Here is a 27,409-nt window from a genome sequence, read left to right as displayed (position 1 = left end):
GCATTTTGAAGTTAAGCTGCCGGCTACAAAACTGAACAATGTCTCCCGCAGAAACGAGAAATCCCTTGGCGTGGCCATTTCTTATTATAGAAGCCGCCCTGCCATGCACACAGACGCGCTGGAAGTATCTTTCCTCAGTCACAACCAGACGAAGGTCATTCTTGCCCAGTGGCCTTCCTCTGAGGATTCTGGTTTCTGGCATCCGTGTCACAATGGCAATGCCAGTCACCAGTCTCTGACCACTAGACCCACGCCCCCGGGACATATGCAGACACCCAGGACCAATGCCAGTCACCAGTCTGTGACCCCAGGACCTACCAGACACCTTCCAGGGCAGGCAGGGCAGGCCATTTTCCAAAGCAATTCGAGCTAAGGAGACAGCAGCAGCAACCCTCCCTCCTGGCCCTCAGAGCTGAGGATCAACCCACAGGGGTGTGGTGGAGGCTGAGAGCAGGGGTGCGGAACCCGAGTCAGCAGGGGCAGTGAGGAGGCTGCCGCAGTAGTCAAAGCGACGGGAAGGATGTGGCAAAGCAAACAAGAGGACGCGATGGGGTGAACACTTGGGAGGAAGATCAACGAGTACTGACTAGGACACTGGGGACAAGGAAGAGAAAGAAATCCAGAGGACCCACAGCTTTCTGGGCTGGATGTCTGGGGGACTGTTGTTAGCATGAACAGAAGGAAGGAAGAAAGCTTGGAAGGACAGATTGACCTGGACCTGCTGCATTGCATGAGCTAGGCAGGAAATCCCTGGGAGGGTGAGGCCAGCATATGGGTGGGAAGTCAGGGAGAAGTACAGATTTGTAAGGCCTGAGAGTAGACGCAGGGTGGCCAGAGAGGGAGGGGCAGCAGGAGAGGGAAAGGGCTGGAGACATGTCATCTGGGCGCGGAGCGGGGGAGAGAGGTGGCAAGGGGAGTGGAGTAGAGGGCCCGGGAACGTGGACGGTGGAGCACGACCCGTCAGCTTCAATGAGGGTGAGGCTGGGTGGTGGCACGGGGCCGCCGGCCAGGGAGAGCACGTGGAGGGGGACGCGCAATACACATCTGTCAGATTCATGAATGAATGAATGGATGGGGCCGAACTGACGAGACGCGTGAGGACTGGAGAAAATCGTTTTTGCTGTTGGGAAGGAGATTCTGGTAGCTCTGAGGAAAACGGCTTGAGCGAAGTGAGTGAGGTGGGGGCAGAGCGAGCAGTGCGTGGTAAAGAAGAGGCGGCAGGGATAGCCCGGCTTTCACGCTGCTGGAGGGACGAGGAGGACACAGACGGATGACAGACTTGTTTTAGGCCAACAGACACCTAAACATGCTCACAGGCAGGAGAGAAGGAGAAAGGCAGAAAGAACGTCGGAGACACAGAGGCAGAGCAGTGAGCCATCCCGGCAGGAGGGAGCCACAGGGCCCCGGGGAGGGTGCGGAGAAGGCTCTGGGCATTGAAGGAGATGAAGGGCACGGCTTTGGTCCTTTCAGTGAAGTAGAAAATGGAGCGTCACAGGGAGAGAAGAGAGAGGAGAGACCTGTTTCTCTCCAATATCAACTCTTTACGCGCAAATCTCCCAGCGCTCTGCTTCGCAAGTTTATGCGTTTGGCCAGAGTGAGAACAGTAAGTTTCGGTTGTCTGACAATCTGACGGAACCTGAAGGGCCTGACTGGCATCCTGGTGAGAGTCAAGGTCAGTTCATTCTGGCCAACATTTGAGCAGCAAGAACAAGGCTATGAATATTTTTTAGAATAAAACTTGATCAAGCCTTCAAATTTCTCTGCCTTATAACTTCAGCGAGATGGTTTTGGCTTACAAACATGGTTAAGAGTGGATACTATCATTTTATTTTAAGGGCAGTGTTTCTGAACGTGGGGTCCACGGGCCACCTACATCAGAATCACTCTGGACATGTGTTAAAATGCTGATGCACCCTCTGCCTTTTGAGAACCACTTTTTTTTTTTTTTTTTCAGAGAAGGGGTCTTGAGCTATTGCCCAGGCTGGTCTCAAACTCCTGGCCTCAAGGAATCCTCCCGCCTCTGCCTGTCCGTGCTGGGATTTTAGGCATGAGCTACCATGCCCAGCTGAGAACCATTTTCTTACCAAAAATCATTCTCCATAGACTCTCCATCCACTAGGATTTCTTTCTTTTTCTTCTTTGTAAAGATAGGTCATACTTGAACACAGGATTTCTTACCTACAAATACCCTACTCAAGCTTAGTAGATTGAGTTATCTGCAAATTGTTTTCCTAAACAGCTGAATAATCAATCTATTGCAGGAGTGGCTTCAGAGGTATCGTTTAAATGATGGTGAAAGACAAATGCAATAACTGTAGTTTTGTCGTAATGAATGCTAATCTCTTCCTCCTCACAAGCCCAACAGATTGAGAGATTTTGACAGCGCCTTCTCCCCTAGACAATAAAACTATGTCCTCCACATGCAGTGACTCACTTGCGCTCCTATTTGCGGCAGCAGGAAACTCTAATCAACTTGGCTCAAGATGAGCAAGTTCTCTAAATAAAGATTTAAAAGGAGGACTACCAGGATACAGCCCTGTTTAGCAAGACTTTTTTTTTTTTTGAGATGGAGTCCCGCTCTGTCGCCCAGGCTGAAGTGCAGTGGCGCGATCTCGGCTCACTGCAACCTCCACCTCCCAGGTTTGAGAGATTCTCCTGCCTCAGCCTCCTGAGTAGCTGGGATTACAGGTGCACACCACCATGCCTGGTTAATTTTTGTATTTTTAGTAGAGATGGGGTTTCATCATGTTGGCCAGGCTGGTCTTGAACTCCTGACCTCAAATGATCCACCCACTTCGACCTCCCAAAGTGCTGGGATTACAGGTGTGAGGCACCTCACCTGGCCGATTTTCAGTCGATGCTGTGAAGCAAAGAGCAGCAGGTGAGGGATGGGGCCTGTCCTGGATCATGCCCCTTTGTTCACAGGCTAGGGATATGGGGAAACAGGCACGCTCTTGCACACTGCCAACAGGTCTGTAAATTGGCATAAGCTTTCTGCAAAGAAATTTGGCAGTCTGTATTAATAACATGAAAAATTTTATAACAGCATAAACCAGCAATTCCACTGATAGAAATTTATGTTAAGGAGATGAGCTGAAATAATGTAAACAAAACATCATACACGAAGATAGTCATCAGGGCTTTATTTAAAATAAGCAATACATTGGAAATATCCTAATTGTCTAACAATAAGTTAACAATATGAGCTTTCTCTATGATGGCTTATTATTTAGTGTTTAGGCCAGGCGCGGTGGCTCACGCCTGTAATCCCAGCACTTTGGGAGGTTGAGGTGAGTGGATCACCTGAGGTCAAGAGTTTGAGACCAGCCTGGCCAACATGGTGAAACCCAGTCTTCACTAAAAATACAAAAAATTAGCCTGGCATGGTGGCACATGCCTGTAATCCCAGCTACTTGGGAGGCTGAAGCAGGAGAATCACGGAGGCGGAGGTTGCAGTGGGCCGAAATCGTGCCGTTGCACTCCAGCCTGGGCAACAAGAGTGAAACTCCATCTGGAAAAAAAAATGTTTAAAGGCTATGTCCAATGTTCCATAAGGGCAGGGACACACACACACACACACACAGTGTCACACACACACACACACAGTGTCACACACACACACACACAGTGTCACACATACATACTAGCAACACACAGAACGGGCATAAAGTAAGATGTATTAAGGAGAAATTGTGAGCAGGGAGCAGTGGAGTCCACATGACCCCCGAGCTCTCATTGCACAGAGAGGTGGGTACGGTGGACACACAGCAGGATGTGGTACAGGAGAGAGACCTGCTCCTGTTTAACAGAAAATGGGAAGGGTAACAACCCTTCCAGTTGGGGGAGTGGCTTTGTTAGGAAGGAGGCCACCAGAGCTCAGCAGGGGGAGTTTTTATACAGCACCCTAGATTTTACTATGGAGCTGAGCTCTCCCAGTCCCCCTGAGCCAGCTCTTGTAGGACTCCAAAAGGGGGAAGCAAGGAACTGCCATCCAAGACATAAAAGATGTGCGTCTTCTCAGGCTATGTTTATGAAGCTAGTATCTTGAAGAAATGCTCATATCAGGTATGGCTAAAAAGGCAGGATACAAAATTATGTATACAGAATAAGTTAAACTATACGTATATATTTTTTAATTTTTAATTTTTTTTTTTTTTGAGACGGAGTCTCACTCTGTCGCCCAGGCGGGAGTGCAGTGGTGCAATCTCGGCTCACTGCAAGCTCCACCTCCTGGGTTCACGCCATTCTCCTGCCTCAGCCTCCCGAGTAGCTGGGACTACAGGCACCCGCCACCACGCCCGGCTAATTTTTTTGTATTTTTAGTAGAGACGGGGGTTCACCGTGTTAGCCAGGATGGTCTCGATCTCCTGACCTCATGATCCGCCCACCTCAGCCTCACAAAGCGCTGGGATTACAGGTGTGAGCCACCGCGCCTGGCCTAAACTATATATTTTTTAAAGCATAAAAACATCCTGGAAGGAAGCATTGTCTGGTAGCAAGATTATGGGTTTTGATCTTTCAACTATAAATGTTCCCAAATGCACGTAACCAGTATGTGTGTTTTCTTTGGCATATTTCAATGCAGTTGTACAATTTTGTCCATAAAGATTAAGCACATCTTTTGTTAGATTTATTTTTATGTACTTTTTTTGGTCACCATCATAAACACTATAGTCTTAAAAATATTTTCTCTTTCACTGATATATAGGAATGCAGTTTTATTTTGTTTTTAAATCTTTTTTTGAGACAGAGTCTCCCTCTGTCATGCAGGCTGGAGTACAGTGGGGTGATCATAGCTCACTGCAGCCTCGAACTCTTGGGCTCAAGTGATCCTCCCCCCTCAACTTCTGAGTAGCTGGAACTATATGTGTGTGCTACTATGCCCAGCTAATTTTTTATTTTTTTATTTTTTATTTCTGTAGAGACAGGATCTTGCTATGTTGCGCAGGCTGGTCTTGAACTCCTGGCCTCAAGTGTTCCTCCTGCCTCAGCCTCTCGAAGCCCTGGGATTGCAGGCATGAATCACCACGCCCAGCTGGAATGCAATTATTTTTAAAATTTTGATTATGGATGTAGAACTTTGCTAATAATGTATATGTTTGGGAAGTTTCTATGTAAACAATTAGGTTATCTGCAAATAACCATAGGCTTGTTTCATCCCTCCCATACCCAAAATCACATTTCTGTACTCTCATACTTTTTGTTTAATTTTCTCGTCTTATTTCACCAGCTAAAACCTTCAACCTAATGTTGATTAGAAGCAGTGATTGTTGGCATCTTGGTTTTATTCCTGATTTTACAGAAACGTTTCCATTGTTTTAAGTATAATGTTTACACGGGGTTATAATTGACATTGTTTATCAGGTTAAAAGAGTTAACGTCTCTTTTTAGTTTGCTAGGAGTTTTAACAGGAGTAAGTGTTGACTTTTATCAAATAACTTTCCTGTATCTGCTGTGGTGATTGTGTCTCCCCTCCATTCTGTTTACATGGTGATTTACATTAAGAAAGCATTGTCTTTATCTTGCATTTCTGATTTAAACTCAGCTTGATCATGATGTACTTTTAAAATATTTATTTATTTATTTATTTAAGATAGAGTCCTGCTCTGTCTCCAGGCTGGAGTGCAGTGGCAAAATCTTGGCTCACTGCAATCTCTGCCTCCTGGGTTCAAGCAATTCTCGTGCCTCAGCCTCCTGAGTAGCTGGGATTACAGGTGTGTTCCACCAAGCCCAGCACACACCTGTAATCCAAAAAAATACAAATTTTTTGTATTTTTACCAGAGACGGGGTTTCTCTAGGTTGGCCAGGCTGGTCTGGAACTCCCAGCCTCAAGTGATCCGCCCGCCTCGGCCTGCCAAAGTGTTGGGGTTACAGGTGTGAGCCGCCGCGCCCGGCCATGATGCACTTTGGCTTGCTAATATTTTATTTACGATGCTTCCATCTATTATTACTGGGACTTATTAATCTATAGTTTGTCTTTCTTATCCTATCTTTGGTTTCCAACCTTATAAAATTATTAGTAGATCATTTCCTCCTGTTCCAAACTCTGAATACGTTTGTATAGAATTGAAATTACCTATTCCTTGAATGTCTGATTTGCCTGTAAATTCATCTTAGCCTGCATTTTTTTGTGGGGTGGATAGATTATATATACATTTTTTTTTTTTGAGACGGAGTCTCACCTTGTCACCCAGGCTGGAGTGCAATGGCATGATCTCCGCTCACTGCAACCTCTGCCTCCCAGGTTCACGCCGTTCTCCTGCCTCAGCCTCCAGAGTAGCTGGGACTACAGGCGCCTGCCACCATGCCCCGCTAATTTTTTTTTCACCGTGTTAGCCAGGATGGTCTCAATCTCCTGACCTCATGATCCGCCTGCCTCACCCTCCCAAAGTGTTAGGATTACAGGCGTGAGCCACCGCACCCGGCCTAGATTATATTTTTTAAACTGCTGATTCAATTTAAAATAGTTTATACTGGCCGGGCGAGGTGGCTCATGCCTGTAATCCCAGCACTTTGGGATGCCGAGGTGGGTAGATCACCTGAGGTCAGGAGTTTGAGACCAGCCAGGACGACATGGTGAAACCCAGTCTCTACTAAAAATACAAAAATTAGCCGGGCGTGGTGGCGGGCGCCTGTAATCCCAGCTACTTGGGAGGCTGAAGCAGGAGAATCTTGAACCTGGGAGGCAGAGGTTGCAGTGAGCTGAGATCATGCCACTGCACTCCAGCCTGGGCAACAAAGCAAGACTCTGTTTCAAAAAAATAAATAAATAAAATTAAATAAATAAAATAAAATAGTTTATAGCCAGGCTTTTTTTTCTTAATTCATTTTTGATAAATTATATTTTTAAGGACAGTATATCCAATTTATCTGTTTTCATATTTTTTGGTATAAATTCATCAGAGCACTGTCTCTTAAATTTTTTTTTCTGAAGTTATGTACCCTTTTTTGTTTCTAATAATCTTGATATCTGTGTCTTTTCTGTCTCTCTCTCTCCCTCCTCCCACCCCCCCCACTTTCTTTCTCTTGCCAGATGTTTGCTTTATTTTCAAAGAACTAATCTTTGGCTTCATTTATTCCATTTTTAATTGTTTCTATAGTGAGTTCTGGTCTGTTACTATATCCTTCATTCTGCTTCCTTTTTCTTTTTTCTTCCTGGTCTTTCTAGTCCACCTTTTTTGCTGGCGGTTCCAGCTTTTTGCAGGGAAACTCAGTTCAGTGTCGTGACCGAGGGTCTTGCTTCCTTTCCTTTTTCAGCCTTTCAGTCAGCACATTTCCAAGGGCATTGACTCACCATCTTAGTTGTTAACTTCTTCACTCCTGAGTGTTTGCCTTTCTTTCTTCTCATCTCACCTCTGCATTAGAAAACACTTATTACATTTATAACCTGTATTTATCTGGCATCGGCTGGTTTTGCTATTAGAGGCTTATCTCTTCTTCCATATCGCTGAAACGGAGCTGTGCCACTTTTATAAAGAACTACAAAAATCTTTACTTTAAAAAAAAGGACGGTGCTGTCATGAAACTTCTGCTGCTGATACTGATTTTAGCAGAGGCGATGCAGGCTCTGAAAAGATGTTAATGGCCAAGAATTTACACATTCAGAAAGTTTGGCCCCTAGATAGCTCCTGTCTGTTTACTCAAAGCCTGATGATAGACAAATGCTCTTAATTATGTTCTCAGGGAAATGAAATAAGGTTAAAAATAACTGCATAGAGAATGTTTTTAAATTTAAACCTTATTTGGAGAAACCAAGTTTTGCAAATTTTCTCCAGGAGAAAGTTGAAGTGGAGTCATTTTGGATTAAGCCAGGGGCCCAGGGACCTCCCAGAGGGCTCTGCGGTTCAGCCCGTGCCTTTGTCCACGTCGGTTTACAAGTGTGTCACCAGTAAGCAGTTACTATTAATGAAGTGCAGAAGCTTGCACGTGAGTCACTTTTTTAACTATTAGAGCTGGTTCATAACCATTATCACTCACTTGAGAGTCTAAATTACTGTCTGAAGAAGAGAAGGTGGCGAATTACAGTCAATTCCAGAAAGTGGACTTGAAGCTAAATTCTTCCCTGAGACTTTGTCTCTCTGAATATCATCTTGCCAACTATCTAGGAGCACTGAGGTAGAAAAAAAGGGTGGGAGCGGTGGCTCACACCTTTAATCCCAGTACTTTGAGAGTCTGAAGCAGGAGGATCGCTTGAGGCCGGGAGTTCGACACCAGCCTAGGCAACATAGCAAGATTCCACCTCTACAAAAATAAAAAAATTACCCAGGCATGGTTGTGTGTGCCTGTAGTCCCAGCTACTCAGAAGGCCAATTACACCGCTGAACTTCAGCCTGGGTGACAGAAGACCCTGTCTCTCTTTCTCTCTCTCTCTTTCTCTCTCTCTCTCTCTCTCTCTTTCTTCTCTCTCTCTCTCTCTCTCTATATATATATGTTTAAAAAGAAAAAAGAAAGAAGTTTGAGAACAGCTAGGGAACTAATGAAAACCCAAAAGAGTCAGTTTCTAAGAGAAAAAAGAAGGCAAGTTTTCTTGGTTTCTTCTTGGTTCAGAGACTCAGAGACTAAGGTAATATTCAAGAAGATGGTATGTGGCTAGTGTAGGTGCTGTGAAATATTTTAAACAAAAAAAGCCAATATTTAAACATTCTGCCTGGGAAATATTTTTCTTTATTTAATATCTATTTTTATTATTATTATTTTTATTTTTTAAGACACAGGGTCTCGCTATGTTGCCCAGGCTGGTCTCAAACTCCTGGCCTCAAGTGATCCTCCCACCTTGGCCTCCCAAAATGCTGGGATTACAGACATGAGCCACCATGCCTGGCCTCTGCCTGGGAAATAATTTTTTTTAAAAAAGTGGTTATGGTCAATAATATTAGCTTCATGGTAGTCTGTGACCAGGGCAAGAGTATATGCATTTACCCCCTGGGTTTTTTACTAGATTGGGACAGATGTTAACAACGAAAAAGAAAAGTAGAAATTTAATTTATTTTTAAGAAAGATAATGCTATAATTCAAGTTGAGAGAGTTAACCCGGCTTATAGCAGGGGTACTGTTTCCCTCTTCCCATGGAGTTTAACACAGTTAATTCACCATTCTAGTCTAACCTCACTTTCCTCCTCACAAGGAAGACAGGTGGGAGCTGGAGAAGACCATTGGCTATATTCCTGCAACTGTGCTTTTTCTAGGCGATTTGAAGCAGTGCTTATCAGGGGCCTTCCTCTGTGGGAATACTGCACTCCCATCTCTCTCTCCTTTTTTTTTTTTTTTTTTTGAGACAGAATCTTGCTCTGTCGCCCAGGCTGCAGTGTAGTGGCATGATGTCTGCTCACTGCAACCTCCACCTCCTGGGTTCAAGCAAATCTCCTGCCTCAGCCTTTTGAGTAACTGGGATTACAGGCACCCACCACCACGCCCAGCTATTTCTGTATTTTTTTTTCTAGTAGAGACGGGGTTTTGCCATGTTGCCCAGGCTGGTCTCGCACTCCTGACCTCAAGTGATCCACCCGTCTCGGCCTCCCAAAGTGCTGGGATTGCAGGTGGGGCTACCATGCCCGGCCCCATCTCTTATTATTTTTTTATCCCCAAAATATGCACAATTGTGATATATTAATTTTTCATTTTTTCTTTTTATTTCTTTTCATTTTTTACTTTAAGTTTCGGGATACATGTGCAGAACGTGCAGGTTTGTTACACAGGTATATATGTGCCATGGTGGTTTACTGCACCTATCAACCCATCACCTGCATGTATTAGCTATTTATCCTGACGCTTTTCCTCCCCTTGTCCCGTCCCTGACAGGCGCCGGTGTGTGTTGTTCCCCTCCCTGTGTCCAAGTGTTCTCATTGTTCAACTCCAACTTATGAGTGAAAACATGCAGTGTTTGGTTTTCTGTTCCCCTGTTAGTTTGTTGAGGATGATGGCTTCCAGCTTCATCCATGTACCTGCAAAGGATGTGATCCCATTCCTTTTTTATGGCTGCATAGTATTCCGTGCTGCATATGTACCACATTTTCTTTATCCAGTCTATCACTGATGGACATTTGGGTTGGTTTCATGTCTTTACTATTGTGAATAGTGCTGCAGTAAACATACGTGTGCATGTATCTTTATAACAGAATGATTTATATTCCTTTGGGCATATACCCAGTAATGGGATGGCTGGGTCAAATGGTATTTCTGGTTCTAGATCCTTGAGGAATCGCCACACTGTCTTCCACAATGGTTGAACTGATTTACACTCCCACCAACAGTGTAAAAGTGTTCCTATTTCACCACAGCCTTGCCAGCATCTGCTGTTTCTTGACTTTTTAATAATTGCCATTCTGACTGGTGTGAGATGATATCCCATTGTAGTTTTGATTTGCATTTCTCTAATGATCCATGATGATGAACTTTTTTTCATATGTTTGTTGGTGGCATAAATGTCTTCTTTTGATAAGTGTCTGTTCATATCCTTTGCCTGCTTTTTGATGGGGTTGTTTATTTTTTTCTTGTAAATTTAAGTTCCTTGTAAATTCTGGATATTAGACCTCTGTCAGATGGTTAGATTGCAAAAATTTTCTCATTTTGTAGGTTGCCTGTTTGCGCTGATGATAGTTTCTTTTGCTGTGCAGAGCTCTTTAGTTTAATTAGATCCCATTTGTCAATTTTGGCTTTTGTTGCAAGTGCTTTTGGAGATTTCATCATAAAATCTTTGCCTATGTCTATGTCCTGAATGGTATTGCCTAGGTTTTCTTCTAGGGTTTTCATGGTTTGGGGTTTTACATGTAAGTCTTTAACCCGCCTTGAGTTAATTTTTGTATAAGGTGTAAGGAAGGGGTCCAGTTTCAGTTTTCTGCATATGGCTAACCAGTTTTCCCAGCACCATTTATTGAATAGAGAATCCTTTCCCCATTGCCTGCTTTTGTCAGGTTTGTCAAAGATCAGATGGTTGTAGATGTGTGGTCTTATTTCCAAGGTATCTATTCTGTTCCATTGGTCTATATGTCAGTTTTGGTACCAGTACCATGCTGTTTTGGTTACTGTAGCCTTGTAGTATAGTTTGAAGTCAGGTAGCCTCCTACTTTGTTCTTTTTGCTTACCATTGTCTTGGCTATTTGGGTTCTTTTTTGATTCCATATGAATTTTAAAGTAGTTTGTTCTCATTCTGTGAAGAATGGTAGTTTTCACATCCTTTGTTAGCTGTATTCCTAGGTATTTTATTCTATTTGTAGCAATTGTGAATAGGAGTTCATTCATGATTTAGCTCTCTGCTTGCCTATTTTGGTTCACTCCAGGAACCACAGAGGACACATTAACAACTGGAAGTAAAACTCCTGCCCCAGTCACCTCAACAGGCTCAACAACAGTGACACTAGAGGGACAATCAACTGCAGCTTCTTCAAGGACCTCTAATCAGGACATATCAGCTTCATCTCAGAAGCACTGGACTCGGAGCGCGCAGACCACCAGGGAATCTCAAACCAGCACCCTAACACACAGAACCACTTCAACTCCTTCCTTCTCTCCAAGTGTACACAATGTGACAGGGACTGTTTCTCAGAAGACATCTCCTTCAGGTGAAACAGCTACCTCATCCCTCTCTAGTGTCACAAACACATCCATGATGACATCAGAGAAGATAACAGTGACAACCTCCACAGGCTCCACTCTTGGAAACCCAGGGGAGACATCAGTACCTGTTACTGGAAGTCTTATGCCAGTCACCTCAGCAGCCTTAGTAACAGTTGATGCAGAAGGACAATCACCAGCAACTTTCTCAAGGGCTTCTACTCAGGACACAACAGCTTTTTCTAAGAACCACCAGACTCAGAGCATGGAGACCACCAGAGTATCTCAAATCAACACCCTCAACACCCTCACACCAGTTACAACATCAACTGTTTTATCCTCACCAAGTGGATTCAACCCAAGTGGAACAGTTTCTCAGGAGACATTCCCTTCTGGTGAAACAACCACCTCATCCCCTTCCAGTGTCAGCAATACATTCCTGGTAACATCAAAGGTGTTCAGAATGCCAACCTCCAGAGACTCTACTCTTGGAAACACAGAGGAGACATCACTATCTGTAAGTGGAACCATTTCTGCAATCACTTCCAAAGTTTCAACCATATGGTGGTCAGACACTCTGTCAACAGCACTCTCCCCCAGTTCTCTACCTCCAAAAATATCCACAGCTTTCCACACCCAGCAGAGTGAAGGTGCAGAGACCACAGGGGATGGTCACACAACCCAGGCCCCGACTACAGCACTGCAGGCAGCACTCAGCAGCCATGATGCCACCCTGGGGCCCTCAGGAGGCACGTCACTTTCCAAAACAGGTGCCCTTCCTCTGGCCAACTCTGTAGTGTCAACACCAGGGGGCCCAGAAGGACAATGGACATCAGCCTCTGCCAGCACCTCACCTGACACAGCAGCAGCCATGACCCAAACCCACCAGGCTGAGGGCACAGAGGCCTCTGGACAAACACAGACCAGCGAACCGGCCTCCTCAGGGTCAGGAACCACCTCAGCGGGCACAGCTACCCCTTCCTCATCCAGGGCGAGCGGCACAACACCTTCAGGAAGCGAAGGAATATCCACCTCAGGAGAGACGACAAGGTTTTCATCAAACCCCTCCAGGGACAGTCACACAACCCAGTCCACAACCGAATTGCTGTCCGCCTCAGCCAGTCATGGTGCCACCCCAGTAAGCACAGGAATGGCATCTGTGATCGTCCCCGGCACCTTTCATCCCACCCTCTCTGAGGCCTTCACTGCAGGGAGACCGAAAGGACAGTCAAGCCCAACTTCTCCCAGCGCCTCTCCTCAGGAGACAGCCGCCATTTCCCGGATGGCCCAGACTCAGAGGACAGGAACCAGCAGAGGGTCTGACACCATCAGCCTGGCGTCCCAGGCGAACGACACCTTCTCAACAGTCACACCCACACCTCCTTCGATCATATCCAGTGGGCTTACATCTCCACAAACCGAGACCCACACTCTGTCACCTTCAGGGTCTGGGAAAACCTTCATCACGGCCCTCATCAGCAACATCACCCCTCTTCCTGTCACCAGCCCTTCCTCAGCATCCACAGGTCACGCCACCCCTCTTCCTGTCACCAGCCCTTCCTCAGCATCCACAGGTGACACCACCCCTCTTCCTGTCACCAGCCCTTCCTCAGCATCCGCAGGTGACACCACCCCTCTTCCTGTCACCGACGCTTCCTCAGCATCCACAGGTCATGCCACCCCTCTTCCTGTCACCAACGCTTCCTCAGCATCCACAGGTCATGCCACCCCTCTTCCTGTCACCAGCCCTTCCTCAGCATCCACAGGTGACACCACCCCTCTTCCTGTCACCAACGCTTCCTCAGCATCCACAGGTCATGCCACCCCTCTTCCTGTCACCAGCCCTTCCTCAGCATCCACAGGTCACGCCACCGCTCTTCCCGTCACCAGCCCTTCCTCAGCATCCACAGGTCACGCCACCCCTCTTCCTGTCACCAGCCCTTCCTCAGCATCCACAGGTGACACCACCCCTCTTCCTGTCACCGACGCTTCCTCAGCATCCACAGGTCATGCCACCCCTCTTCCTGTCACCAGCCCTTCCTCAGTATCCACAGGTCACGCCACCCCTCTTCCTGTCACCAGCCCTTCCTCAGCATCCACAGGTCACGCCACCCCTATTCCAGTCACTGACGCTTCCTCAGTATCCACAGGTCAGGCCACCTCTCTTCCTGTCACCAGCCCTTCCTCAGCATCCACAGGTGACACCACCCCTCTTCCTGTCACTGACGCTTCCTCAGCATCCACAGGTCACGACACCTCTCTTCCTGTCACCGACATTTCCTCAGTATCCACAGGTCACGCCACCCCTCTTCCTGTCACCGACGCTTCCTCAGTATCCACAGGTGACACCACCCCTCTTCCTGTCACCGACGCTTCCTCAGCATCCACAGGTGACACCACCCCTCTTCCTGTCACGAGCCCTTCCTCAGCATCCACAGGTAACGCCACCCCTCTTCCTGTCACCGACACTTCCTCAGTATCCACAGGTCACGCCACCTCTCTTCCTGTCACCGACGCTTCCTCATTATCCACAAGTGACACCACCCCTCTTCCTGTCACCGACGCTTCCTCAGTATCCAAAGGTCAGGCCACCTCTCTTCCTGTCACCAGCCCTTCCTCAGCATCCACAGGTCACGCCACCCCTCTTCCTGTCACCGACACTTCCTCAGTATCCACAGGTCACGCCACCTCTCTTCCTGTCACCGACACTTCCTCAGTATCCACAGGTCACACCACCCCTCTTCCTGTCACCGACGCTTCCTCATTATCCACAAGTGACACCACCCCTCTTCCTGTCACCAACGCTTCCTCAGTATCCACAGGTGACAGCACCCCTCTTCCTGTGACCGACGCTTCCTCAGTATCCACAGGTGACACCACCACTCTTCCTGTCACCAGCCCTTCCTCAGTATCCACAGGTCACACCACCCCTCTTCCTGTCACCGACGCTTCCTCATTATCCACAAGTGACACCACCCCTCTTCCTGTCACCGACGCTTCCTCAGTATCCAAAGGTCAGGCCACCTCTCTTCCTGTCACCAGCCCTTCCTCAGCATCCACAGGTCACGCCAACCCTCTTCCTGTCACCGACGCTTCCTCAGTATCCACAGGTGACAGCACCCCTCTTCCTGTGACCGACGCTTCCTCAGTATCCACAGGTGACACCACCACTCTTCCTGTCACCAGCCCTTCCTCAGCATCCACAGGTCATGCCACCCCTCTTCCTGTCACTGACGCTTCCTCACCATCCACAGGTCACGCCACCGCTCTTCCTGTCACCGACGCTTCCTCAGTATCCACAGGTCACGCCACCTCTCTTCCTGTCACCGACACTTCCTCAGCATCCACAGGTCACGCCACCCATCTTCCTGTCACCGATGCTTCCTCAGTATCCACAGGTGACACCACCCCTCTTCCTGTCACCAGCCCTTCCTCAGCATCCACAGGTGACACCACCCCTCTTCCTGTCACCAGCCCTTCCTCAGTATCCACAGGTCATGCCACCCCTCTTCCTGTCACCAGCCCTTCCTCAGCATCCACAGGTGACGCCACCGCTCTTCCTGTCACCGATGCTTCCTCAGTATCCACAGGTCACACCACCTCTCTCCCTGTCACCAGCCCTTCCTCAGTATCCACAGGTCACGTCACTCATCTTCCTGTCACTGACACTTCCTCAGTATCCACAGGTGACACCACCCCTCTTCCTGTCACCGACGCTTCCTCCGTATCCACAGGTCACACCACCCCCCTTCCTGTCACCGACGCTTCCTCACCATCCACAGGTCACGACACCTCTCTTCCTGTCACCGACATTTCCTCAGTATCCACAGTTCATGCCACCCCTCTTCCTGTCACTGACGCTTCCTCAGTATCCACAGGTGACACCACCCCTCTTCCTGTCACCGACGCTTCCTCATTATCCACAAGTGACACCACCCCTCTTCCTGTCACCGACGCTTCCTCAGTATCCACAGGTGACACCACCACTCTTCCTGTCACCAGCCCTTCCTCAGTATCCATAGGTCACGCCACCCCTCTTCCTGTCACCGACGCTTCCTCAGTATCCACAGGTGACACCACCCCTCTTCCTGTCACCGACGCTTCCTCAGTATCCACAGGTCACGCCACCTCTCTTCCTGTCACCGACACTTCCTCAGTATCCACAGGTCATGCCACCTCTCTTCCTGTCACCGTCACTTCCTCAGTATCCAAAGGTCAGGCCACCTCTCTTCCTGTCACCAGCCCTTCCTCAGCATCCACAGGTCACGCCAACCCTCTTCCTGTCACTGAGGCTTCCTCACCATTCACAGGTTACGCCACCGCTCTTCCTGTCACCGACACTTCCTCAGTATCCACAGGTCACGCCACCCCTCTTACTGTCACCGACACTTCCTCACTATCTACAGGTGACACCACCTCTCTTCCTGTCACCGACGCTTCCTCAGTATCCACAGGTCACGCCACCTCTCTTCCTGTCACCGACGCTTCCTCAGCATCCACAGGTCGCACCACGCCTCTTCCTGTCACCTACGCTTCCTCCGTATCCACAGGTTACGCCACCGCTCTTCCTGTCACCGACACTTCCTCAGTATCCACAGGTCACGCCACCCCTCTTACTGTCACCGACACTTCCTCACTATCTACAGGTGACACCACCTCTCTTCCTGTCACCGTCGCTTCCTCAGTATCCACAGGTGACACCACCTCACTTCCTGTCACGAGCCCTTCCTCAGCATCCACAGGTCGCACCACGCCTCTTCCTGTCACCTACGCTTCCTCCGTATCCACAGGTCACGCCACCCATCTTCCTGTCACCAGCCCTTCCTCAGCATCCACAGGTCATGTCACTCCTCTTCCTGTCACCGACGCTTCCTCAGTATCCACAGGTCACGCCACCCCTCTTCCTGTCACTGACGCTTCCGCAGTATCCACAGGTCATGCCACCTCTCTGCCTGTCACCGACACTTCCTCAGTATCCACAGGTGACACCACCCCTCTTCCTGTCACCGACGCTTCCTCAGTATCCACAGGTCACGCCACCTCTCTTCCTGTCACCGACACTTCCTCAGTATCCACAGGTCATGCCACCTCTCTTCCTGTCACCGTCACTTCCTCAGTATCCACAGGTCAGGCCACCTCTCTTCCTGTCACCAGCCCTTCCTCAGCATCCACAGGTCACGCCACCGCTCTTCCTGTCACCGACACTTCCTCAGTATCCAGAGGTCACGCCACCCCTCTTTCTGTCACCGACGCTTCCTCACCATCCACAGGTCACACCACCCCTCTTCCTGTCACCGACACTTCCTCACTATCTACAGGTGACACGACCTCTCTTCCTGTTACCGATGCTTCCTCAGTATCCACAGGTCACACCACCTCTCTTCCTGTCACCGACGCTTCCTTAGTATCCACAGGTGACACCACCTCTCTTCTTGTCACCAGCCCTTCCTCAGCATCCACAGGTCACGCAACCCCTCTTCCTGTCACCGACGCTTCCTCACCATCCACAGGTCATGACACCCCTCTTCCTGTCACGGACACTTCCTCAGTATCCCCAGGTGACACCACCTCTCTTCCTGTCACTAGCCCTTCCTCAGTATCCACAGGTCATGCCACCCCTCTTCCTGTCCCCGAAGCTTCCTCAGTATCCACAGGTCACGCCACCCCTCTTCCTGTCACCGACGCTTCCTCACCATCCACAGGTCAGGCCACCCCTCTTCCTGTCACGGACACTTCCTCAGTATCCCCAGGTGACACCACCTCTCTTCCTGTCACTAGCCCTTCCTCAGTATCCACAGGTCATGCCACCCCTCTTCCTGTCACCGACGCTTCCTCAGTATCCACAGGTGACACCCCCTCTCTTCCTGTCACCGACACTCCCTCAGTATCCACAGGTGACACCACCCCTCTTCCTGTCACCGACGCTTCCTCAGTATCCACAGGTGACACCACCTCTTTTCCTGTCACCCACGCTTCCTCAGTATCCACAGGTCACACCACCCCTCTTCCTGTCACCAGCCCTTCCTCACCATCCACAGGTGACACCACACCTCTTCCTGTCACCAGCCCTTCCACAGTATCCACAGGTCACGCCACCCCTCTTCCTGTCACCAGCCCTTCCTCAGCATCCAGAGGTGACACCACCCCTCTTCCTGTCACCGACGCTTCCTCACGACCCACAGGTCACGCCACCTCTCCTCCTGTCACCAACGCTTCCTCAGTATCCACAGGTGACACCACCTCTCTTCCTGTCACCAGGCCTTCCTCAGTATCCACAGGTCAAGCCACCCCTCTTCCTGTCACCGACGCTTCCTCAGTATCCACAGGTCACGCCACCTCTCTTCCTGTCACCGTCACTTCCTCAGTATCCACAGGTCACGCCACCTCTCTTCCTGTCACCGTCACTTCCTCAGTATCCACAGGTCAGGCCACCTCTCTTCCTGTCACCAGCCCTTCCTCAGCATCCACAGGTCACGCCACCCCTCTTCCTGTCACTGACACTTCCTCACTATCTACAGGTGACACGACCTCTCTTCCTGTCACCGATGCTTCCTCAGTATCCACAGGTCACACCACCTCTCTCCCTGTCACCAGCCCTTCCTCAGTATCCACAGGTCACACCACCCCTCTTCCTGTCACCGACGATTCCTCAGTATCCACAGGTGACACCACCCCTCTTCCTGTCACCGATGCTTCCTCACTATCTACAGGCGACACCAACTCTCTTCCTGTCACCGACGCTTCCTCAGTATCTACAGGTCACGCCACCTCTCTTCCTGTCACCGACGCTTCCTTAGTATCCACAGGTGACACCACCTCTCTTCTTGTCACCAGCCCTTCCTCAGCATCCACAGGTCATGCCACCCCTCTTCCTGTCACCGACGCTTCCTCAGTATCCACACGTCACGCCACATCTCTTCCTGTCACCGTCGCTTCCTCAGTATCCACAGGTGACACCACCCCTCTTCCTGTCACGAGCCCTTCCTCAGCATCCACAGGTCACGCCACCCCTCTTACAGTCACTAGCCCGTCCTCAGTATCCACAGGCCACGCCACCCCTCTTACAGTCACTAGCCCGTCCTCAGTATCCACACGTCACGCCACATCTCTTCCTGTCACCGACGCTTCCTCATTATCCACAGGTGAAACCACCCCTCTTCCTGTCACCGACGCTTCCTCAGTATCCACAGGTGACAGCACCCATCTTCCTGTCACCGACGCTTCCTCAGTATCCACAGGTGACAGCACCCATCTTCCTGTCACCGACGCTTCCTTAGTATCCACAGGTGACACAACTTCTCTTCTTGTCCCCGAAGCTTCCTCAGTATCCACAGGTCACGCCACCCCTCTTCCTGTCACCGACGCTTCCTCAGCATCCACAGGTCAGGCCACCCCTCTTCCCGTCACTGACACTTCCTCAGTATCCCCAGGTGACACCACCTCTCTTCCTGTCACTAGCCCTTCCTCAGTATCCACAGGTCACGCCACCCCTCTTCCTGTCACCGACGCTTCCTCAGTATCCACAGGTGACACCACCTCTCTTCCTGTCACCGACGCTTCCTCAGTATCCACAGGTCACGCCAATTCTCTTCCTGTCACCGACGCTTCCTCAGTATCCACAGGTCACGCCACCCTTCTTCCTGTCACCGACACTCCCTCAGTATCCACAGGTGACACCACCCCTCTTCCTGTCACCGACGCTTCCTCAGTATCCACAGGTCACACCACCCCTCTTCCTGTCACCAGCCCTTCCTCAGTATCCACAGGTCACGCCACCCCTCTTCCTGTCACCAGCCCTTCCTCAGCTTCCAGAGGTGACACCACCTCTCTTCCTGTCACCGATGCTTCCTCAGTATCCACAGGTCATGCCACCTCTCTTCCTTTCACCGTCACTTCCTCTGTATCCACAGGTCAGGCCACCTCTCTTCCTGTCACCAGCCCTTCGTCAGCATCCACAGGTCACGCCACCCCTCTTCCTGTCACCGACGCTTCCTCAGTATCCACAGGTCACACCACATCTCTTCCTGTCACCGTCGCTTCCTCAGTATCCACAGGTGACACCACCCCTCTTCCTGTCACCGAAGCTTCTTCAGTATCCACAGGTCACACCACCTCTCTTCCTATCACCAGCCCTTCCTCAGCATCCACAGGTGGCGCCACCCCTCTTACTGTCACCAGCCCGTCCTCAGTATCCACAGGTCACGCCACCCCTCTTCCTGTCACCGACGCTTCCTCAGTATCCACAGGTGACACGACCTCTCTTCCTGTCCCCGACACTTCCTCAGTATCCACAGGTGACACCACCCCTCTTCCTGTCACCAGCCCTTCCTCAGTATCCACAGGTCACGCCACCCCTCTTTCTGTCACCGACGCTTCCTCAGTATCCACAGGTCACGCCACCTCTCTTCCTGTCACCAACGCTTCCTCAGTATCCACAGGTCAGGCCACCTCTCTTCCTGTCACTAGCCCTTCCTCAGCATCCACAGGTCACGCCAACCCTCTTCCTGTCACCGACGCTTCCTCACCATCCACAGGTCACGCCACCCCTCTTCCTGTCACTGACACTTCCTCACTATCTACAGGTGACACGACCTCTCTTCCTGTCACCGATGCTTCCTCAGTATCCACAGGTCACACCACCTCTCTCCCTGTCACCAGCCCTTCCTCAGTATCCACAGGTCACACCACCCCTCTTCCTGTCACCGACGATTCCTCAGTATCCACAGGTGACACCACCCCTCTTCCTGTCACCGATGCTTCCTCACTATCTACAGGCGACACCAACTCTCTTCCTGTCACCGACGCTTCCTCAGTATCTACAGGTCACGCCACCTCTCTTCCTGTCACCGACGCTTCCTTAGTATCCACAGGTGACACCACCTCTCTTCTTGTCACCAGCCCTTCCTCAGCATCCACAGGTCACGCAACCCCTCTTCCTGTCACCGACGCTTCCTCACCATCCACAGGTCACGACAACTCTCTTCCTGTCACCGACACTTCTTCAGTATCCACAGGTGACACCACCTCTCTTCTTGTCACCAGCCCTTCCTCACCATCCACAGGTCACGCCACTTCTCTTCCTGTCGCCGACACTTCCTCAGTATCCACAGGTCACGCCAACCCTCTTCCTGTCACCGACGCTTCCTCAGCATCCACAGGTCACGTTACTCCTCTTCCTGTCACCGACACTTCCTCAGTATCCACAGGTGATACCACCCCTCTTCCTGTCACCAGCCCTTCCTCACCATCCACAGGTCACGCCACCGCTCTTCCTGTCACTGACGCTTCCTCAGTATCCACAGGTCACGCCACCCCTCTTCCTGTCACCGACACTTCCTCAGTATCCACAGGTGACACCACCCCTCTTCCTGTCACCGAAGCTTCCTCAGCATCCACAGGTCACGCCACCCCTCTTCCTGTCACTGACGCTTCCTCACCATCCACAGGTCACGCCACCGCTCTTCCTGTCACCGACGCTTCCTCAGTATCCACAGGTGACACCACCTCTCTTCCTGTCACCGACACTTCCTCAGTATCCACAGGTGACACCACCCCTCTTCCTGTCACCGAAGCTTCCTCAGTATCCACAGGTCACGCCACCCCTCTTCCTGTCACTGACACTTCCTCAGTATCCACAGGTGACACCACCCCTCTTCCTGTCACCGACGCTCCCTCAGTATCCACAGGTGACACCACCCCTCTTTCTGTCACCAACGCTTCCTCAGTATCCACAGGTGACACCACCTCTCTTCCTGTCACCGACGCTTCCTCAGTATCCACAGGTCACAGCACCCCTCTTCCTGTCACCATCTCTTCCTCAGCATCCACAGGTGACACCACCCCTCTTCCTGTCACTGATACTTCCTCAGTATCCACAGGTCACGCCACCCCTCTTCCTGTCAGCAGCCCTTCCTCAGCATCCACAGGTGACGCCAACCCTCTTCCTGTCACCGACGTTTCCTCAGCATCCACAGGTCACGCCACCCCTCTTCCTGTCACCAGCCCTTCCTCAGTATCCACAGGTGACACCACCCCTCTTCCTGTCACCGACACTTCCTCAGTATCCAGAGGTGACACCACGTCTCTTCCTGTCACCAGCCCTTCCTCAGCATCCACAGGTGACATCACCCCTCTTCCTGTCACCGACGCTTCCTCAGTATCCACAGGTGACACCACCCCTCTTCCTGTCACCGACGCTTCCTCAGTATCCACAGGTCACGCCACCCCTCTTCCTGTCACCAGTCCTTCCTCAGTATCCACAGGTGACACCACCCCTCTTCCTGTCACCGATGCTTCCTCAGTATCCACAGGTCACGCCACCCCTCTTCCTGTCACCGACACTTCCTCAGTATCCACAGGTGACACCACCCCTCTTCCTGTCACCGACGCTCCCTCAGTATCCACAGGTGACACCACCCCTCTTTCTGTCACCGACGCTTCCTCAGTATCCACAGGTGACACCACCTCTCTTCCTGTCACCGACGCTTCCTCAGTATCCACAGGTGACACCACCTCTCTTCCTGTCACCGACGCTTCCTCAGTATCCACAGGTCACACCACCCCTCTTCCTGTCACCATCTCTTCCTCAGCATCCACAGGTGACACCACCCCTCTTCCTGTCACTGATACTTCCTCAGTATCCACAGGTCACGCCACCCCTCTTCCTGTCACCAGCCCTTCCTCAGCATCCACAGGTCACGCCAACCCTCTTCCTGTCACCGACGCTTCCTCAGTATCCACAGGTCACGCCACCCCTCTTCCTGTCACCAGCCCTTCCTCAGTATCCACAGGTGACACCACCCCTCTTCCTGTCACCGACGCTTCCTCAGTATCCACAGGTGACACCACCCCTCTTCCTGTCAGCAGTGCTACCTCAGCTTCCACAGTATCCTCGGACTCCCCTCTGAAGATGGAAACATCAGGTAGCTGCCATCTGCCTGGTCTTTATCTCTCCCAGTGGGCCCCTTGGCGGAATTCAGCCTAAGGAGTACCTGAGAACACTGGTGCATTCGCATTACCTGGTGGGGCTGAGTCAGGTCCCACAGGGGAGGAGGTGATGGGTGTGGTGGGTGACAGGCTCACCCTCCTTTGTGCCCCAATCGAAAAGCACTGATGTCGAGAGTAGTTTGGATATGAGCAGGGGAGAGACAAGGAGTTTCCAGCTCTCTCTTTCAGCTCCTGATTTCTTTGAATCTCTTTGACTCTGCTGTTTCGTTACTGTAAGAAACACCCCTGCCTTCTCTTTTCACGTGTCCAGGAATGACAACACCATCACTGAAGACAGACGGTGGGAGACACACAGCCACATCAGCACCCCCCACAACCTCCCAGACCATCATTTCCACCACTCCCAGCACTGCCATGCACACCCGCTCCACAGCTGCCCCCATCCCCATCCTGCCTGAGAAAGGTGAGGCCATACAGGCCAGGCCTGTGCCTTTTGAGGGGTGATGTAACTGAAGGCTCCCTCTCAGCCTACTTCCCACAGTCTCTGCTCTCTCGGGTGGGGAGGGCCTTACTGAGGACAGGGACACAGCATCGGAGTCGCTGCTGAGGGCTGGCTTTGTGCATGGCACTGGGCCAGGAGCTGGAGACAGAGAAATGACCCCAGTGCCATTCAGGAAGGGATAGATGGACGGTCTGGTAGAAGCGGTTAGAGGACTCATCCCAGGGTCTAAGTGCACACAATGGAAGGCCCTAAGGAATGCAGAGCCGGCGATGGAGGAGCACCCCAGGTAGGGAGGAGGGCGGGAACAGCTGGAACAAAGGTGTGGAAGGTATGAGTGTGGAAGGTATGGGTGTGGAAGGTAAGGGTGTGGAAGGTATGGGTGTGGAACATATGGGTGTGGAAGGTATGGGTGTGGAAGGTATGGATGTGGAAGGTATGGGTGTGGAAGGTATGGGTGTGGAAGGTAAGGGTGTGGAAGGTATGGGTGTGGAAGGTATGGGTGTGGAAGGTAAGGGTGTGGAAGGTATGGCCGTGGAAGGTATGGGTGTGGAAGGTAAGGGTGTGGAAGGTATGGCTGTGGAAGGTATGGGTGTGGAACGTATGGGTGTGGAAGGTATGGGTGTGGAAGGTATGGATGTGGAAGGTATGGGTGTGGAAGGTATGGGTGTCGAAGGTAAGGGTGTGGAAGGTATGGGTGTGGAAGGTAAGGGTGTGGAAGGTATGGGTTTGGAAGGTATGGGTGTGGAAGGTGTGGGTGTGGAAGGTAAGGATGTGGAAGGTATGGCCGTGGAAGGTATGGGTGTGGAAGGTATGGGTGTGGAAGATATGACTGTGGAAGGTATGGGTGTGGAAGGTATGGGTGTGGAAGTTTAGGGTGTGGAAGGTATGGCCGTGGAAGGTATGGGTGTGGAAGGTATGGGTGTGGAAGGTATGGGTGTGGAAGGTATGGCTGTGGAAGGTATGGATTTGGAAGGTATGGGTGTGGAAGGTATGGGTGTGGAAGGTATGGCCGAGGAAGGTGAAGGTGTGGAATGTATGTGCGTGGAAGTTAAGGGTGTGGAAGGTAAGGGTGTGGAAGGTATGGGTGTGGAAGGTATGGCCGTGGAAGTTATGGGTGTGGAAGGTATGGATGTGGAAGTTATGGCCGTGGAAGGTAAGTGTGTGGAAGGTATGACTGTGGAAGATATGGCCGTGGAAGGTATGGGCGTGGAAGGTAAGGGTGTGGAAGGTATGGGTGTGGAAGGTATGGATGTGGAAGGTATGGCCGTGGAAGGTAAGCGTGTGGAAGGTATGGGTGTGGAAGGTATGGGTGTGGAAGTTATGGGTGTGGAAGGTAAGGGTGTGGAAGGTATGGGTGTGGAAGTTATGGCCGTGGAAGGTATGGCCGTGGAAGGTATGGGTGTGGAAGGTATGGATGTGGAAGGTATGGGTGTGGAAGGTATGGGTGTGGAAGGTATGGCCGTGGATGGTATGGCCGTGGAAAGTATGGGTGTGGAAGGTATGGCCGTGGAAAGTATGGGTGTGGAAGGTATGGCCGTGGAAAGTATGGGTGTGGAAGGTATGGCCGTGGAAAGTATGGGTGTGGAAGGTATGGGTGTGGAAGGTATGGCCGTGGAAGGTATGGCCGTGGAAGGTATGGCCGTGGAAGATATGGCCGTGGAAGGTAAGGGTGTGGAAGGTATGGCCGTGGAAGTTATGGCCGTGGAAGGTAAGGGTGTGGAAGGTATGGCCGTGGAAGGTAAGGGTGTGGAATGTATGGGTGTGGAAGTTAAGGGTGTGGAAGGTATGGGTGTGGAAGGTATGGGTGTGGAAGTTATGGGTGTGGAAGGTATGACTGTGGAAGGTATGGGTGTGGAAGGTAAGGGTGTGGAAGGTATGGCCGTGGAAGGTATGGCCGTGGAAGATATGGCCGTGGAAGGTAAGGGTGTGGAAGGTATGGGTGTGGAAGGTAAGGGTGTGGAAGGTATGGGTGTGGAAGGTATGGGTGTGGAAGGTATGGGTGTGGAAGGTATGACTGTGGAAGGTATGGCCGTGGAAGGTAAGGGTGTGGAAGGTATGGCCGTGGAAGTTATGGCCGTGGAAGGTAAGGGTGTGGAAGGTATGGCCGTGGAAGGTAAGGGTGTGGAAGGTATGGCCGTGGAAGTTATGGCCGTGGAAGGTAAGGGTGTGGAAGGTATGGCCGTGGAAGGTAAGGGTGTGGAATGTATGGGTGTGGAAGGTAAGGGTGTGGAAGGTATGGGTGTGGAAGTTATGGGTGTGGAAGGTAAGGGTTTGGAAGGTATGGCCATGGAAGGTATGGGTGTGGAAGGTATGGGTGTGGAAGGTATGGCTGTGGAAGGTAAGGGTGTGGAAGGTATGGGTGTGGAAGGTATGACTGTGGAAGGTATGGGTGTGGAAGTTTAGGGTGTGGAAGGTATGGCCGTGGAAGGTATGCGTGTGGAAGGTATGGGTGTGGAAGGTATGGGTGTGGAAGGTATGACTGTGGAAGGTATGGGTGTGGAAGTTTAGGGTGTGGAAGGTATGGCCGTGGAAGGTATGGGTGTGGAAGGTATGGGTGTGGAAGGTATGGCTGTGGAAGGTAAGGGTGTGGAAGGTATGGGTGTGGAAGGTATGGCCGTGGAAGGTATGGGTGTGGAAGGTATGGCCGTGGAAGGTATGGGTGTGGAAGGTATGGGTGTGGAAGGTATGGCTGTGGAAGGTAAGGGTGTGGAAGGTATGGGTGTGGAAGGTAAGGGTGTGGAAGGTATGGGTGTGGAAGGTATGGGTGTGGAAGGTATGGGTGTGGAAGGTAAGGGTGTGGAAGGTATGGATGTGGAAGGTATGGGTGTGGAAGGTATGGGTGTGGAAAGTAAGGGTGTGGAAGGTATGGGTGTGGAAGGTATGGGTGTGGAACGTATGGGTGTGGAAGGTATGGATGTGGAAGGTATGGATGTGGAAGGTATGGGTGTGGAAGGTATGGGTGTGGAAGGTATGGGTGTGGAAGGTATGGGTGTGGAAGGTAAGGGTTTGGAAGGTATGGCCGTGGAAGGTATGGGTGTGGAAGCTATGGGTGTGGAAGGTATGACTGTGGAAGGTATGGGTGTGGAAGCTATGGGTGTGGAAGCTATGGGTGTGGAAGGTATGGCCGTGGAAGGTATGGGTGTGGAAGGTATGGGTGTGGAAGCTATGGGTGTGGAAGGTATGACTGTGGAAGGTATGGGTGTGGAAGTTTAGGGTGTGGAAGGTATGGGTGTGGAAGGTATGGGTGTGGAAGGTAAGGGTGTGGAAGGTATGGGTGTGGAAGGTATGGGTGTGGAAGATATGGGTGTGGAAGGTATGGGTGTGGAAGCTATGGGTGTGGAAGTTATGACTGTGGAAGGTATGGGTGTGGAAGTTTAGGGTGTGGAAGGTATGGCTGTGGAAGGTAAGGCTGTGGAAGGTATGGGTGTGGAAGGTATGGGTGTGGAAGGTATGGGTGTGGAAGGTATGGGTGTGGAAGTTATGGCTGTGGAAGGTAAGGGTGTGGAAGGTATGGGTGTGGAAGGTATGGGTGTGGAAGGTATGGGTGTGGAAGTTAAGGGTGTGGAAGGTATGGGTGTGGAAGGTGTGGGTGTGGAAGGTAAGGGTGTGGATGGTATGGGTGTGGAAGGTAAGGGTGTGGAAGGTATGGGTGTGGAAGGTATGGGTGTGGAAGGTAAGGGTGTGAAAGGTATGGGTGTGGAAGTTATGACTGTGGAAGGTATGGGTGTGGAAGGTAAGGGTGTGGAAGGTATGGGTGTGGAAGGTATGGGTGTGGAAGGTATGGGTGTGGAAGGTAAGGGTGTGGAAGGTATGGGTGTGGAAGGTATGGGTGTGGAAGGTATGGGTGTGGAAGGTAAGGGTGTGGAAGGTATGGCCATGGAAGGTATGGGTGTGGAAGGTATGGGTGTGGAAGGTATGACTGTGGAAGGTATGGGTGTGGAAGGTATGGGTGTGGAAGTTTAGGGTGTGGAAGGTATGGGTGTGGAAGTTTAGGGTGTGGAAGGTATGGGTGTGGAAGGTATGGGTGTGGAAGGTATGGCTGTGGAAGGTATGGATTTGGAAGGTATGGGTGTGGAAGTTATGGGTGTGGAAGGTATGGCCGTGGAAGGTGAAGGTGTGGAATGTATGTGCATGGAAGTTAAGGGTGTGGAAGGTAAGGGTGTGGAAGGTATGGGTGTGGAAGGTATGGCCGTGGAATTTATGGGTGTGGAAGGTATGGATGTGGAAGGTATGGCCGTGGAAGGTAAGTGTGTGGAAGGTATGACTGTGGAAGATATGGCCGTGGAAGGTATGGGCGTGGAAGGTAAGGGTGTGGAAGGTATGGGTGTGGAAGGTATGGATGTGGAAGGTATGGCCGTGGAAGGTAAGCGTGTGGAAGGTATGGGTGTGGAAGGTATGGGTGTGGAAGT

General features: G+C 50.9%; 1 protein-coding gene across 1 annotated transcript in view; it reads left to right on the top strand.

Moving 5' to 3' along the window:
* The first annotated feature begins 260 nt into the window (after positions 1-260).
* MUC4 (mucin 4, cell surface associated) overlaps positions 261-27,409 on the top strand; it is a 75,523-nt gene continuing 48,374 nt past the window's right edge. The window contains exons 1-4 of the mRNA XM_055111009.2: positions 261-758; positions 11,278-12,601; positions 22,415-22,473; positions 22,809-22,961. Coding sequence (XP_054966984.1) covers positions 11,604-12,601; positions 22,415-22,473; positions 22,809-22,961 — 1,210 coding nt within the window. The 5' untranslated portion in view covers positions 261-758; positions 11,278-11,603. The remainder of the gene's footprint in view (positions 759-11,277; positions 12,602-22,414; positions 22,474-22,808; positions 22,962-27,409) is intronic.

The sequence above is a fragment of the Pan paniscus genome, chromosome 2 (assembly GCF_029289425.2).
Source record: "Pan paniscus chromosome 2, NHGRI_mPanPan1-v2.0_pri, whole genome shotgun sequence".
NCBI classification, from domain to species: domain Eukaryota; kingdom Metazoa; phylum Chordata; class Mammalia; order Primates; family Hominidae; genus Pan; species Pan paniscus.
This window is presented reverse-complemented; position numbering and strand designations above follow the sequence as displayed.